This window comes from Drosophila biarmipes, chromosome 2R (assembly GCF_025231255.1).
Source record: "Drosophila biarmipes strain raj3 chromosome 2R, RU_DBia_V1.1, whole genome shotgun sequence".
Taxonomy (NCBI): Eukaryota; Metazoa; Arthropoda; class Insecta; order Diptera; family Drosophilidae; genus Drosophila; species Drosophila biarmipes.
In genome coordinates this window covers 3070985-3087489 of record NC_066615.1, presented here as the reverse complement: position 1 = coordinate 3087489, position 16505 = coordinate 3070985, and the positions used below count along the sequence as shown (strand labels likewise).

The following is a 16505-nucleotide window of genomic DNA, read 5'->3' as shown; positions in this document are numbered from 1 at the left end:
ACCGTTCCTCGGCGCAGGCGCGATGGCAAGTAAACAAACACCTGTGGGACTCCCTGTGAGGTAAACACGCTGAAGGCGCAGAAGCGCCAAGTGTCAGAGCAGGCGCACTGAACGCCTAGAAGAGCTCGGCGAATGGTTGATGGGAAGACTAGAGGGTTATCCCTTTCCGCCCAACGGAAGTCCAGCCAGGGAGCTTTAAGCTGGCCCAGAAACGTCAAACAAACGTCAAAACGGGCCACGACAGTGTAGAGAGAAAAGTTTTCGCTGGCCAAGAAAAACACACTCGGAAAAGTGCTGGGTCGCGCGAGAAAAGTGCTGAAAATTCATGAAAAATCGGTGAATATAGACAAGTATAAAATGCCCCGTGCTTGAGGGACTGCGAGATAGAACCGCCTTTGAAGGGATCTAGTGACACCGCGTTGGTATGGCCGGATGGCCAGGGCAGGTGGCCAAAGCCGAGCTAACGGGGTATGTGGTGCGTGTGTGCCAGTGAATGTGTGAGTGCAGCTGCAAAGTAGGCTAAGCAAATCGCATCGCCTGGTATTTATGTCGCGCTCCCACCGGACCGACCTCCATCATCAGCAGTTAGTAGATCATTGGAAATACCAGAGGATCCCGGGGAATCATGGCCTGGCCGCGACTCCTGGCCTGGTGGCGCCTCTGCTTGGGCCTGCTGACCATCCTGGTCTGTTTGGCCCCGTGCGTCAACCTGCAGCCCGCAGAGAACATCAACTACAATCTGTGAGTTCGTCCGCTGCGGCTTCCCCATCTGTATTATTACAGCCACCTTTTTCCATCCAGCGTTCATTCGTGGGCCGACAAACTGGGCATGGAGCTGTTTCATCTGGGCGATTTCATCACCAGGCGCAAGGAGGTGCAGGAGGTGAGCTGCCGAGAGCATTTTATTGATTTTTCCGCCGCTCCGCTTTCCCCATTTTCCACTCCCCGGTCCCCGTTCTCAGTTCCACGTGCCCCGCTGTGTTTTCGGTTTTCTGTTTTTGTGCGCTCCTTGTTGACGTCTCTCTGAGGCTGACACTTCGGCTCCGAATTTGGGTTAAAGGCTGCCCGAGGAATTATTAAGAATGTAAAGCAGAAGCCAGTTGCAAAACTGCGTGGCAGTAGGTCCAAGCCTCCTGCTCTTGAAACCTCCTATATTGGTTTTTAATTGGAGGCATCGAGTCGTTTTAGTTACGGGGCACTAGGCAACATTTAATTAATAATCAACATAACAAACGTTTCTCAAGGTATATCAGGTACATTTCATTTTCTGGTGGTGGGGAAAATATAAAAATATATAAAATTAATTAAGAACTTAAATACTTGGGATAAATAAAGTACCAAGGAATAGATAATATTATGTTGTTTTCATAAGTAAGGGTACGTAACCATAACTGTTGGACTAAAGAGGTCAGTAAGCTGTTTGACACAGCTGGTCGTTGATTTAAGGCAGCGCAATTGGATTTACAAACGAAATGCTTCGTCCGTGAGTTGCGCCAACAGTTATAATGCTCTGTTATGTGCCAACTGTGTTTGCCACTGGGCCCTCTGGGGCCTCTAAATGGGTTTAACGGGGTGGTTCCGCCGATGACGTTATTTTAGAAAACCAATTGTTTGGGGAAATCGTACAAAATTGCCAGTTTCCTTAAACATCCGGTTAATATATTGTTGACGTTTAAACAGAGTTTCAAGGATGCGAAGGTGGTCTCGCGCAACGGCGCCTCCATAGTCGACTCGATGGCCAAGGAAATAGAAATGATGATGGACCTCAAAGTCAGTGCAGTGAGGGTAAGTATTTCTCTAGCTCCCATGAAATAGTACCTAATACTCGTTGTCCTCAGCGCATTATGGACACGGCTGAAAATACGGCTCTGTCGCACCAGAACGATATGGCGGACAAGATGTTCTCCTATTACAGTGCCAAGGAAATGCTAGAGCCTGGCGACCCTGTACCCCCCATACCCACTCCGGCGCCCGACATGGATAAGGACATAGGCGAACCGTTAATCTACGTCCAGCCGAAGGTGGTGGTGCTGGAACCCCGTCCGGAGTTCCACAACACTCCGGTCAACTTCAGCGTTAGCTCGGTCCACGTGCCAGTCAATGTGTTTGATCGAGGTTTGGAATATTCTGATCACCTTAATCCGTATCTATCCGTCTCTTCTCTCCGCTCCCGACCTATCTCTCTCCGTATTTCTCTCTTTTTGCTCCGTCTATTGTACGGTTGCTTGTGGGTATTGTCCTTGTCTAAAGAGCCAGTTCCTAACTGCTATGCGAACGGGCTTTGAGCTATGGGGAAGCTGACATCTCATAATTAATATATACAGATATCCCAGGCCACAGTCCAATTCCGGACTTGAGAACGTCAATTGCACATTAAAGTTACGATGGTTAAAGGTTTTTGTTGAACGGTTTTATTTTTTAAGAATAATATTTTTGTTGGGTAAAAAATGGTTGTCTGTTTACATAAAACAATGGACGATTGTCCATAACTGTTACTCGGCTGAGGGGAATGCAAGGAGCATTGAGATATGTTGCACACTTTATATTCATTTTACTTTTTATGGAAAGGTTCGATTTGAACAATTTGGCATGTAGGTGGAAATTAAACTTTCGCTGCATGCCACACCCGAACTCTCAAGCTCTTATAGTTTCCGAGATCGACTGGACTAGGTATCCTGAACAAGAATGTATATACTTTATGGGGTCGGAAATCTACCAGTTGCATACTTTCTTACTTCTATAATATATGAATCTTTGAATCTACGAGTAACGTGTATAGAATTTTAGCGTTCCCCAAGCTCAATTAGGCAGGGTTTCTGTTTAGCTCCCAGAATCTAGGGCCCCTAGCTTGTTCACTCTCTGTCTATCTCGCTCACTCTATACTTACCTGTTCACTAGCTAGGCCCTAGAAGCTAATTTTGTATGCCTTACAAACATTTGAATATATTTTAACACGAAGCTTATAATATGAAGCCCAAAGCTGCGCCGCCTTTTCCTATTTTCATTTAAAAAAACGCTTGCGTCAATGCATGCGATGGACGCGTGCGCAAGTCAAGCAGTGCATTGTGCCGCCCGGCCCACCCACCGTACCTAATGGTCCACCGACCTTGACTTTGATGATCCTTCGGGGCCGCCGGCCGTACAATGCCCACGTTGACGACGCGCTCGCGTCTTGCGCCATGAAGAGTACTAATGCAATCTAAGAAGCGAATGCTCCACTGCCGACACACGCGGAGTGCTTGCCAATAACCGTACAACACCCAACTTGAGCCACCAGAACACACACCCAAATAAACCCGAAAGGATGCAAAAATAACACTAGGACTAAGTTCACGACAGCAGATGAGGATAACTAATCGAGTTTCTTGCAAAATTCTTCCCGTTTCTTTCAAAAACAACCTCAACCATAACAAAATAACACTCGACTTAACGACACAGCACCGGATGTGATCAAAGCAATTCAGTGGTCGGAGAATTTGGACCAGATATTTCGCGACAATTACAAAAACGATCCGACATTGTCGTGGCAATTCTTTGGCAGTTCGACTGGCTTTATGCGGCAATTCCCTGCATCGAAGTGGCGCAAGGACGTACCGGTCGATCTGTACGATTGCCGACTACGCTCCTGGTACATGGAGGCGGCGACGAGTCCGAAGGATATTGTTATCCTGATGGATGGATCCGGTTCAATGTTGGGACAGAGGCTAGATATCGCAAAGCATGTTGTCAATACCATTCTCGATACATTAGGTACAAATGACTTTGTGAACATCTTCACCTTTGCTAAGGAAGTCACCCCAGTCGTCGCATGTTTCGAAGACACACTGATTCAAGTATATATCAATTACGTTCGTTTTACCTGATTTGTCTTTATTTAACGCATATTTGATTTCTGTCTATCCCCACAATCAACAAAAAACCACCAAATCCGAAATCTTAAACAACACACCCAATTGATGCAACCGAATACGCACACACGACCCATACCCAAACAACTGCGAAATTCATACAGGCGAATCTGGGCAACATACGTGAACTGAAAGAAGGGATTGAATCGTTTAGTCCCAAGTCGATCGCCAATTATACCGCTGCATTGACAAAGGCGTTCGAGCTGTTGGAAGAGACCAAGTTGAGTTCGCGCGGGGCGCAGTGCAATCAGGCAATCATGATCATAGGCGACGGGGCGCCTGAGAACAATCGCGAGGTCTTCGAATTGCACAATTGGCGGGACCCGCCGTACAAGCCGGTCCGTGTGTTCACCTACCTTATTGGCAAGGAGGTGGCCAATTGGGATGATATACGGTGGATGGCGTGCGAGAATCAGGGCTACTACGTCCACCTCAGCGACACCGCCGAGGTGCGCGAGATGGTCTTGAACTACATACCGGTTATGGCCAGGCCGCTCGTCCTGGGCAGGCACGATCATCCGGTGATTTGGTCGCAGGTCTATGCGGATATCGAGGTGGGTAGCGCCCCAAAAGGGGCGCCATTTTTTGCCCTCGACGATTAGCAACGTTTTCCCCCAAATTACCCTCTTATGTGCCTAGGACACAAAGCTCTCCGACTATCTGTGGGACATCAGCCAGTGCGAGTACCAAAAGGCCGACGTCCTCGAATACTGGCAGGTGCACGACCGGATGCTGGAGCCTAGCGAAATGCACCGCCGAAAGTACAGACGTATGAAGGAGGTGAGTTCGGAACACAGCTTAGCAAGAACAAGTTAATATATATCAGAGCTATGCCACTGGCTTTCAGTCGTTGATTTAATCCGAAAGTGAAACCAATATTGGAAAATTGTCATTTATTTGGAAACTAATCAAATGTACTAAATACTTTTTATCTTTCGCAGACCTGGAACCAGCCTGTGGACTCCAATGTGTACCAGTTCATGACCACCGTATCGATGCCCATCTACGATCGGCGAGAGAATGCGGTAAGTAAAACTGACCACAAATCGATCGCGCCCCTGGCACGGGGGAAGAGCTACCGAATCGAACTCATTCAAGCGAGTTAGCACTGCCAAATTCTTAGCGGAAAATGAAAGAAAGAAAACTGAAATCAGAATCAGACTCAGCAGCCGCCGAAGCAGCGACGTATTCATTTTGCCCCAACTCATTACCGATCGAAGCAAGAAATCGAAATACAGCAATCCAATTTGAACCCTCTTTGCAACAGCTCACTTTAAACTACTACAACTACTACTACTACTGTATTAATAATTTATGCGTTATATATATAACACACTACTACCTACTACTACTACCAAACTATACACAACTATACCACAGAATATCACCGAAGAAGTTTTAATAAATGAAGCACTCTGGGAATTGCAAACACGTGAGGTACAAACTATAATGCCAAATTCTAACAAATAACAACCAAATCCAAACTTAACAAATTTCGAACGAAATTTTTGAGTATAACGTACTTATTGCTCTTAATAAAAGTTTTATATACGCCAATTAATTGCATTTCGTATTGAGCTCTACCTACATATATACTCATATATACATTATCCGTATATATATATCAAATAAAGTAAACGATTTGTTATACTTTGCGCTACATACATGCATACCTAATCCATATTTAACCGATATATACTGTAACTAACTATTCTATAACTCGTATATAAATCTAGCTAAAATGGTCTAGGACCATGGCATTCTTTAGCAACCTTTTGACATTATAGTTGACCACGTACTGGGTTTAACCCCCAAAATCGATTCCAAATCCAAAAGTATTCTGATATTATAACGAATCAATTCGAATTGGTCCAGTATTTATCGATACATAGATATTGATTTTCTTTATATAACCGTACTCGTAATATTATAATAATTTTTATAAACAATAATCGAATCATAGCTATGCCTAGTTAATTACTAAACGTATAAATAGAACATTTTATATAGCATTTTGAGTAGTAGAATTTTCCATTTGTTGTTTTAAGCTAAGAAGATTGGGTTAAGCGGCGGTCGAATGGACTCTATATACACAGTGATGATTGGTAGTCCCACCCTGTCCAAAACAAGAGAAACCCCACGCCCCCTAACGAATAAATGTTAGAACACATTGATGTTTAGTAAGTGAAATCAAGAATAAAGCGAAAAGAGACCAATAATCGGAGAAATCCTAGGCTACTGCTGAGGACCTATAGAGCACACATGAACAACCACAACAGACCAATTTCTATATATAAATATAAACCAAAGACACATATCAGCATCTCCCAAGCGAGAGGCCCCGATTCCGCTGGAGTTTTTATACCCTTTTGCTGGCGAGGATACAGTAGGGCCCAGATCATATAGGGCCAGACCCTCAATCGCACCCCGTACGCGCTTCCCGCCCACCGACACCGCCACGCCTCCAACTCCAACCGCCCCTAGAATAACCTTATTTAAGTTGCTTTAGTTCCTAGAGATTGATTTATTAAATACTACAAATACGAATTCACAGCTCATTAATCTAACGACCGATATAAATCCGGCTGCGAAAATAAACCTTCAATTTGTGAGTAAACTGTATCTAAATCAAACCAAAAACAACAGCAACATCTAACAAAATGCAACGCCCATCCTGAATTTGTCACTTTCGTTTGTCTAAGCCGCATGTGTGACTTAATCAAAATTCTTTTTCGACCTTTAATTTTCACCTGGTTTCTTTGAGCACCTACGAAATTTGTTTATAATTTACCTCATTTAACATTTGTGTAATGCCTATACCCATGCCACCACCCGTCCTCGGCGACCATAGATATTATGATTTCTTAGCCAGTCCGGTCAATTGCTTGGAACTAACCCGAATAACCTACTATAAAGTAATATTACTCCAATCCTAGAATAAGACTGCGGCACTTTCTCTCTCTGTATATGTATCTGTGCGTAAAGCTTCGCTACACGGACACTCCAAACTGATCGGTCGCTGATCAAATTCCTAGTCTGTCCTCCTCTCTATAAGTCCTTATCTCTTGGCAACTGGCATCTTGTAGATTTCCTGCCTCCACCAAAAACGTTTTTGTGAAGGGTATAAAAACTATGGAAACAAGTACACTGCCGAACACCAAAACACCAACAACACAAACAGATGCGCACAATTGTACTTTCTTCACGAATAAGAAACCTCCACACGTCTAAACAGCTTCTTCCACACATTTTCAGTTTGCAGCCCACCGAAAACCCACTCCTTGAAAGAGCTTCATGTATTGTTTGATGTTTCCGAAGCCGCTCCTTAATCCTAACACTTTATTTCAAATTTTTGGTTTCACACCCTAAACTCAACGCTCTCATACGCTCTTAGTACTATTCTGCTAGCCGTGTAATTAGCCGCCAAAACAGAAAATCGCCTAACTAAATTCATTTTAAACATCAATACAAGAAAACAAAGTGAAACAAACCTTTGAAACCGACTTTCTTGACTGTACTTGTAAGTTCTTGCGTAGTAAACGATGCTTCTCATATTTGCATTCGACATTGTTTCCGTTTTGATTTACATCTTTGTATTTTACTTTGTGATGCCTTAAGGCGTTTTGTACTAGCAATGCCATTTATCGAATTCAAATTTCAAATTCATTTTTCAGTACTTGATTAACATGCAAATCCAAAATTAACTCCAATTCTCTGTACTTGTAAAATTTAAAGTCCAACTTGTGTATATGTTTGTTTCCATTCACTTGACCTAACAATGCTCTAAATATATATCAAAACTTCTTACGCACAGACTAGGATTGCGAATATATTGGGCGTGGCCGGTACAGATGTGCCTATAAACGAAATCAAAAAGCTGCTGTCGCCATTTACGGTAAGTGTGAGTTAGAAGCAGATCGCTACTGTCACAAACCCCAATATTTTTAGTCTGTGCGATACAGTATTAATTTAAGTTGACTTACACATTTGTGCCTGTTATATTTGCTACACTGTCGACGTTTAACTTTGTTGGATTGATCAATACCAGCAGTACATATAAAGAATAATCTTTAGTTGGGTATACTATTTGGTACTAAGAATAACTCATATTACAGCTTGGTGTGAATGGCTATGCGTTTATAGTAACCAACAACGGTTATGTACTATTCCATCCAGACTTTCGTCCAATTGTAAGTGATCTTTTAACTAGTTGTTGAAAGTGTTGAGATTAACCCACGTCTTTAACCTTACAGTTCCAAGGCTACATATTAAAGCCATCGTACAACAGCGTTGACATGATTGAAGTCGAACTGTTGGATGACGATCGGCCCGCCAGAGACTTTAATCCAGTGCTCATGACTGTATGTATTTTATCCATCTTTATTCAAGAAGCATACTTCAATACTAGTACCTTCCGTTGACAGATAAGAGATTCCATAATCAATCAGTCGACAGGCAGCAAATGGATGTTGGTCAAAAACCATTTTGATGAAATGGTGAGTAAAATTTGTAAACGAATCAGTTGCAATTTATCCCAAGAAATTAAAATTCAGATAAAAACAAGAAAGGAAGTTAGCTTCGGCAAGCCGAAGTTTCTATATCCTTGCAATTATAAGAAATCATCAACTTAAGTAACACCATGTAAAATTTGTATGGATTGTTGCTGACTTCGGTGCTATTAAAAATAAAATTATTATTAAAAATATAATTATATTAGAGTAGTTAGACTTTTATTAAATTAAATTCGAAATTCTAAAAATTATATTCCCAATATTAGAAGATGATATGTCAAAAAGACCCAAATCTATCATTTCCGATTGTTCCTATCACATTTATATGATATATTGGTCCTATTTAGATAACATTCAATTCAAAATTCAGAACTAATTAAAAATTGTATGTCCAAGCTAAGAAGGTTATACGAGTATGTTTAAAAATACCAGAGATATAATTTTTTCATATTTTCCAACTAATTTTCCGATCTTTTCTATGGCAGCTATATGATGTAGTCGACCGATTTTGATAAAATTTATTTATTTCTTATATTTTTAAGAATTTCGAATTCAACTTAAAAAAAATCGGACCACCCTAACATATAGATGTCAAAAAAATGGTGTAAAAATAAAAATGAAATAATTAATAGCCGTCTGATTTGAATAAAATTTAATTCAAAATTAAAAACCAATTAAATAATTTTGATTTTGATAAAATTTAATTCAAAATTTAAAACCAATTAAAAAATGTTATTTCCAAGCGTAGGAGGTTATATGCTGAAAAAACACCAAAGATATCCTTTTTTTAATTTTATCCCCGATAGTTCCTATGGGAGCTATAAGATATAGTCTTTCGATCCGGCTGGTTCTGACTTATATACTACCTGCAGCCCGATGGCTTTAAAACTGAGAGACTAGTTTGCGTACAAACGGACGGACAGACGGACATGGTAAGATCGGCTCGTCTAGTAACGCTGACCAAGAATATATAGATTTTATGGGGTCCGACTCTGCAAAGGTATAAAAACACCAAATTAACATTTACAACTTTTTCGATTATTCCTATGGGAGCTAATAGATGTAGTTGTCCGATCCGGCTAATTCTAACTTATATACTACCTGCAAAAGTAATACAAATTTTTGGAAAGTTTCAGCCCGACATCTTAAAACTGAGAAACTAGTTTGCGTAGAATCAGACGAACAGACGGACATGACTAGATCGACTCGTCTAGTGATGCTGATCAAGAATATAAGTACTTTATGGGATCGGAAACGTCTCCTTCACTGCGTTGCAAACTTCTGACTGATATTGGTTGGATTTCCCTATCAATATAATAATAATCAATATAATATTATCTGTTAAATGTTGAATTTTCATTAATTTACAGAAACGAGTGGCTCGCATAAAGCGACAATACTACTGGACGGCCATTAAGAAGACCCCCTTCACTCTGGTGATTTCCTATCCAGAACAATATGGCGTAAGCCGTATGGACATTCGATCTGACCAGGAGATCCATCGGATCTCCATTAAGGGCACAAACCTACGCAACGTCTTCAGTGGCAAACGATGGAAAATACATCCCGATTGGTAAGCTGGCCACAAAATAATAATGATTTTCGAAAATGTCGAAATATCTGACAATTCCAGGCTATTTTGCAAGCACAGCAACCGGACATTCAAAACGCCAGAGATCGAACTGCTGTACTTTCTCGAGCGTATGTCTGAGCCTGGCTGGCGATGGCCGGGAAGTCGTAGCGCCTTGCCCCCGGAACACGCGGCGGCCATGTTTTGTAAGTATAAACAAACATTTCTGGTAACATCCATTTCCGAATCTCGAATCGATCGCTTCGAAAAGCAGCCGCTTTCCCAGACTCTGTTTTGCGTTTTTGTGTTCGATATGCGAAAATTACGATTGCGATTTCAATGTTCATGCAAATTCACAGCTAACAACTCATCAACTGGCCGTTATCCATCAATCAATGAAAAAGAAAGCTACTATTGTGAGTAACGAATATCAAAAGTCATCATAGTCACATTTGTGCACCCACAAAATACACACGCACTCAGTAGCACCGTTCTCATTTTTGACCTCTCCTGCACCTGCACTTTTGGCGAAACGCCCGATAAACGTAGCCTGATCCTAACTTAATTCGAAAATTAGTTCGAAATTCACTGGTAAAAGCTGTTAAAACCTTTAGATTGTATAGTGTACTTCAATATCCTAAACAAAACCCTTAAAAACTTTGATCTAAGCTGAAATGGAGGTTTACAATTCGCAACCTCAGAATTGCAAGTTTGTTTATTTACCGAGAGATAAAACAGGCAAAACCAAATGGATTGGGCCAGTTAAAACCCTCTATTTTCCCGACAGTTATTATCATTTTGGTTTCAAGTAGTGTCTTACGTGTTCTGAAACACACTGCAGTTAGCTGCGGAATTTGCACACTCAAATCGTTGCATGTCACAGGGACTATAAATTCTCTACTATGTATTACTATGCCCACATCAAGCTATTAATCTCGTGTAAAGGTTGCAGAAGGAAAATGAGTTAAGGCCAGCAAAGCCACTGCAACCATTAATTCACCGAGCTCCTCTGGTCCGATCTTGGATTGTTCTGACCTTGTGCATTTCAATTTCAGGCGATCGACAGCTGATGCAGGCTCTGGTCTTCGATGCCCGAGTCACCGGCTGGTTCTCCAACAACACGAGCTTCAACTCCAAGGACGACAAAGGGTAAGTGTCGACGGGCGAAAATCTTGGGGGTTTTAGCAATGCCAGGCTTGACTCGTCAGACACCTTCAGTACAGTCAAAGCCACGCACTCGGCTTTCGCACCGGAAAAGCAGCACATATTAACCGTTTTTTATTTCTGTGTACGCCCTTCTTTTTCTCACATTTATTTGCATTGTATACCAATTTTTCGTCGTCCTTATTGCTGACGTTTAATGTCTTTCTCATAATGATATTTTGCACCCGCCACTCTAATACTACTCTATTTTACCTATATATGTGGACTCTAAACCCCCCGAACTTGATACCACAAAACATAATGCCTCTTCATTATGAAATACCAACCCATTCACAAATTTAGCACAAGCGCATCAAGCCCAATAGCCGTTTTAATGGGTTTGTTGCCAAGGTAAACAATGAATAATGAACTCCGATACTCAGTCTTAATTAGTCTAAGTTGTCTTGTGTCCGACGCTTAATAAATTGATGTGATGTCAGGTTTCTAATTATTTAATCTATTTGCACAGAAACGAGTTCAAGCAGCGCTTTGGCGTCACCGTTGCCTTTTTGGCTACCCACAGTGGCCTTACCCGCTGGCATGAGTTCCATTCGAACGCTGCCGAAGAATCTGGACTCGGGTGAGTCTGGGAAAGCCGCGTCAACTTGGTTGCAAGTTTGAGCTAATTGGGAACTCTCTCGCAGCGAGTCTTTCAGCCAGAACAACACGCGGGCCATCGATGAGGTTTGGTACAAACGCGCCGTGGACCAACACTTCGTTCGCGAGGAGAGCTTTGTTTACTCCGTGCCCTTTGACGCGGGTGGTCAGTTGAGGTGTACAATAGGTTCATGCGCAATGTAACCATAATATGCTATTTATCTCCTATAGAGAGCAATTCAGAGATCCTGGTGACCGCCAGCCATGCTATTTTCCACAATGAGGGCGGCAAAACAGCGCCGGCAGCGGTTGTCGGCTTCCAGTTTCAGCACTCGGCGCTGTACAAGCTCTTCCACAACATCACCGGCAATGTAGGTACAGCCCCCTGACTTTCATATATTTACCTAAAAATTTCGCACAGGCCTGCGCCGTGGATGATAAAGACTGCTATATTCTGGACAACAATGGCTATGTGGTCATATCGACGAGGGTCCACGAGACGGGGAGGTTCTTCGGGGAGGTAAACGGAGCGATCATGAAGCGTCTGCTGGAGGAGAACGTCTACAAACAGGTCACCGTCTACGACTACCAGGCGGTGTGCTTTGAGTCCAAGAACGATAACAATGCCTCCAGCATGTTGCTTTCGGTAGGATTGGTTTAACAGATTCACTTGCTCAGTTGCAGCCCAACCTGTATGACTCAAATAGTGGTTTGTTTTGAAGAAATCGATCTTGCGCCATATGTTCAAATGCGTGCTACCTAAAAACATATAATGTGCCTAGTCAAATTTTAATTGTTTAGTTCTCGAAATTTAGTGTGAGTCATGGAGGTTCGACTGCTTGACACAAATTGCCACTAATATCGCACCGATTTGTAGCCCCTGTTCCATCTGCTGCGAGTGGGCAAATGGCTGCTGCATACGGCGCTGTGGTATATTGTGCAACTGTTGCAGTGGGCGCCCGGAGTGTCCAGCCATTATGCGGATATGTACGGCGACTCCAACGACACTGAGCCTCCTCCGCCGGAGCCGCATCCGGAGCACCATGGCCGCAACGGCAATGGGCACGGAAAGAAGGACGACGACTACTGGCTGCGGTACTTGACTCTCCATCGCACACGGCTCAAGCCGTGCGACATGAAGCGAGAACTTTACACGCTGTACAAGGAGAAGGACAACGTTGTCTACAATATGACAGCCCATGCATGTGAGCGGCCATTTGTCGTCCTGCCCATCCCGTTCAGCAACCTCATCCTGCTGGTCATTGACCAGCTGTGTCCACGTGACGGCACCGTCGTCCTCACGGTCAATCCGCAGCCGATCGACTACCACCTGCCGGTGAATGACTCGCTGGCCTGCTACAAGCAGGCTCGGGAGTTCAACCGCATGCGGCCCCACAGCTGCATCAGTCGCCACGCGAATGTAAGTCCCTCGGGTTCCTTGGGGCTCGAGAATGTCAAGATGTAATACCGGTTGTGTTAGAAGAATATCACAGGCAGAATTGACCTTTAGATACAGATTCAAGAATGTTATTGCATAGTCTATTCTTCGCAATTTCGTTTATATTTTATAAAGTCCAGAATTTGGAATTCTGGTATTATTTCTTTATCATTTAATTCCCGTCGGAATGTAAGTAGCAGGTATAAGGAAGCGTTTCCGTCTCCATAAAGTATGCATATTTTTATATATTCTTTATAAGGATCACTAGCCAAGTCGATCTAGCCATGTCCATTTGTCCGAATGAGATAAGATCTGAGCTGAGATCTCGGAAACTATAAGAGCTAGAACAGTCAGATTTGGCATGGAGATTCCAGGGCGTCCTGCGCAGTAGATTCCTGCATATTCCTAGGCTTGTTTCAGCGGGGTACCACGCCCGCTTTACCGCCCACAATTCGCGAAAGATTGTACCTACATATATGTGGCCACAGTTTTCATGCTAAAAAACGTTTGTTTCTGAAATGTATTACTTTTATCAATACTTATCGATTAACCTAAAAAAGTTTTCCACGCCCACCCTAACGCGCACATATGGCAAAAACACTTAAATCTGTTTGCCGCCCAAATTACTATATATGTATAAAAGTTGCGGTTGATGGCGCTATGCAATATCTCTTTGCTGCTTATATATGTATCTTCATTTCTCTTTTGATTTTCAAACTGAGTAACGGGTATCTGATAGGCGAGGCACCCGTCTATAGCAATCTTTTTTGTTTTAAACTTAACAAGAAAGGAAGTTAACTTCTGAAAGCCGAAGTTTATATACCTTTGCAGTTATAAGAATTAAACAAAGTTAGTAACACCATGTTAAGTTTTTGAGGATTATTGCTAGCTTCAGTTTCAACAATTTTTTGTAATGTTTATTTAATTATTTCTCTGTTCGTTTCTTTGACCTAGAGAGTCATTCTATTTTTATTAAATTTAATTCAAAATTCTTAAAAATATAAAACATAATATTCCCAATATTATAAGGTAATATGATAAAAAAAAAACACCAAGGATATTATTTTTTCATATAATTTTCTTACCAATTTTTCCTATGGCAGCTATGTGATATAGTCGTCCGATTTTGATAAAATTTAATTCGAAATTCAGAAATAATTAAAAAACGATATTTCAAAGCGTAGGAGGTTATATGTTAAAAAACCAAAGATATACTTTTTTAAATTTATTTTGTCGAGTATTTCTTTAAGATATAGTTGTGCGACTTATACACTACCTGGGAGACCAGTTTCGTAGAAACGGGCGAAAAGACGGACGAACATTCTTTATGGGGTCGGAAACGTTTCCTTCACTGAGTTGCAAACTTTTGACTGAAATCAATATACCCTCTGCAAGGGTATAAAAGGGTGAAACTGAATGAATACACTTCTTACCTTTTGCTAAAAATATTCAAAACGCCAATTAAGGCTAATACTTAATAAAACTTTTAGCCTCTGAGGTCGATGTAAAGCGTGTTCCTATGTTTCACCCGGTTTTGGTGCGAATCAAACTCACTGCCCACTTTATAATGTATCTAAACTTTCCGTTTCAGGAGAGCGGCATCAAGCTGTGCGGAAAGGCTTGCTCCGTCTACGCGAATCTGGGGCTCCTGCTCCTCTGCCATATACTGAGTCGCTGGCTGTAACGGCAGCCCATGGGCCTAGCTTAGATATAGACTATATGGTTTTGTATTATATACGAAGGGCAATCCGGGAGGTGGGAAATTTTTTACTCTAACGCTTGACGCAGTTTAATATTTTTGGTCACCTAGAGAAACTTTTCCAAACTAGTTTTTAAGTAGCTAATACCGTATCCGACTCGCATCCGTTTCGATCCTGCGTTTGCTGTCGGACGGAGCGAGCGGACACAGTGAACGCGGACAGTGTGTGCCGCCTGTGACAGACGCGCGCAGGGCTTATTGTAGACCTTCCAATAGAGGGACAAACCAATATTTATTGCATATAGATATATTATATACATACGTATTACTGAAAATTCCAACAACGGCCTTAACGACTTGCAACCTTCAAGTGAGCTGAATGCGGAGCGCAGTCTTCCAGGCGACAAAACTTATGGCACACACTGTACCAAATGCCGACTACTGCCCATGGTTATGTGTGTGTGTGCGAGTGCTTGGGTGTGTGTGCAGGTGCGCGTGTATGTGTATGTGTTAATCCTAATCTAAGAAGGCCACATGTATAGCTACGAGTTTATGTTTACAGAACGGATCAAGAAACCTATCGGTAGAGGCGAGTAAAGGAACCATTTAATTATACATACACACTCAAAATACGACATATACCTACGAGTACGCCGGTGCAGTACATGCTAACTAATTTAAGTAGCTTTTGTATATTTGCTTAGCTTAGCCCAACAAACTAACCGAAAGTTCAGTCTCGGAGCCTTGGAACACTACATACTTTTATAGACATGCGTTAAAGAATGATGTACGCCACTAAACAGAAACCGAAAATGAAACCAAAACAAGAAGTGAATTAAACCGATCTTAAGGCAATGTTTTTATATACGCTGATGATGACGATACCTAGCATTACCCACAAGTACCTACATACATATATGAGAAATACTTTTTATTACTAACTACTTGATACGCGCCACAGAACTGAGCCGAGATCGAAGACGATTGAGTAAATGCAACAGCATCTAGTGACTAAATTATTAATAATACTACATTTAAACTTTGACTAGTTAAAATATACCATGACATGCCATCGTACATCTGAACAAACTCTCAGCTGAGAGGATTTCTCCTCTAAAAGGTACAGAACCTGCTAAGCTTTAGCCCCATTGTCTCCATGGTAGTATACTTAACTTGTGCCATTCGAACTGCCTAGAATTTGTTATTACTTTTAAATATGGAGCGCAGTTTTAGATGCGACTTACCGGGAAATCTGTTATCCCCCTTGCAGGTTGTTTTTTTCTTGTTTATTTTGTACATCCCGATTGAAAGTTGGGTGAAGCAAATATCAAACTGTACCAAGCTTGCAGGCGTCTTCACCAGTACATTAAGCGCGATCTCAAGTTTAAAACTCTACGAACAAAATTACGAAACAAAAGAAACAAAACACACTTGCTGGCATACACAAATGTACTACATATATATACATATACATATTTCGAATTCAATCAAATACAAGTAAAAACCATTTGTCTAATGTGCTAAAAGAAGAAACTGATAATAAACACAAAATAATTTTGAAAATCAAAACGTAAAAGTA

General features: G+C 41.8%; 1 protein-coding gene across 7 annotated transcripts; it reads left to right on the top strand.

The window, feature by feature from the left end:
- The first annotated feature begins 30 nt into the window (after positions 1-30).
- Positions 31-16495, top strand: LOC108029558 (voltage-dependent calcium channel subunit alpha-2/delta-3). Of its 7 annotated transcripts, XM_017101893.3 has the most exons (24): positions 39-741; positions 802-883; positions 1681-1785; positions 1839-2115; positions 3439-3833; positions 4013-4462; positions 4548-4688; positions 4850-4933; positions 6463-6516; positions 7723-7803; positions 8024-8098; positions 8162-8269; positions 8333-8404; positions 9790-9992; positions 10053-10195; positions 10349-10405; positions 11045-11138; positions 11496-11543; positions 11662-11772; positions 11837-11955; positions 12021-12160; positions 12211-12435; positions 12667-13209; positions 14819-16495. In XM_017101893.3, the coding sequence occupies exons 1-24, from the start codon at positions 626-628 to the stop codon at positions 14909-14911; spliced, it is 3816 nt and encodes a 1271-aa protein (XP_016957382.1). In that variant the 5' UTR covers positions 39-625; the 3' UTR covers positions 14912-16495. The 7 variants fall into 7 exon arrangements, 6 of the variants coding, with proteins under 6 accessions (XP_016957382.1, XP_016957383.1, XP_050743039.1 ...); XM_017101894.3 differs by lacking the exons at positions 6463-6516; positions 11496-11543 and adding an exon at positions 5289-5345 and having other exon boundaries at positions 50-741; XM_050887082.1 differs by lacking the exon at positions 11496-11543 and having other exon boundaries at positions 51-741.
- Positions 16496-16505: the final 10 nt, after the last annotated feature.

What these genes read in the sequence shown, in the direction of transcription:
- LOC108029558 (XM_017101893.3), top strand. Translation starts at nt 626, where the DNA reads ATGGCCTGGCCGCGACTCCTGGCCTGGTGGCGCCTCTGCTTGGGCCTG. An exon ending in GGCGCAAGGAGGTGCAGGAG is followed by an intron (nt 884 to 1,680) that starts GTGAGCTGCCGA and finishes ACGTTTAAACAG; the next exon opens with AGTTTCAAGGATGCGAAGGT. An exon ending in TTAATCCAGTGCTCATGACT is followed by an intron (nt 8,270 to 8,332) that starts GTATGTATTTTA and finishes TTCCGTTGACAG; the next exon opens with ATAAGAGATTCCATAATCAA.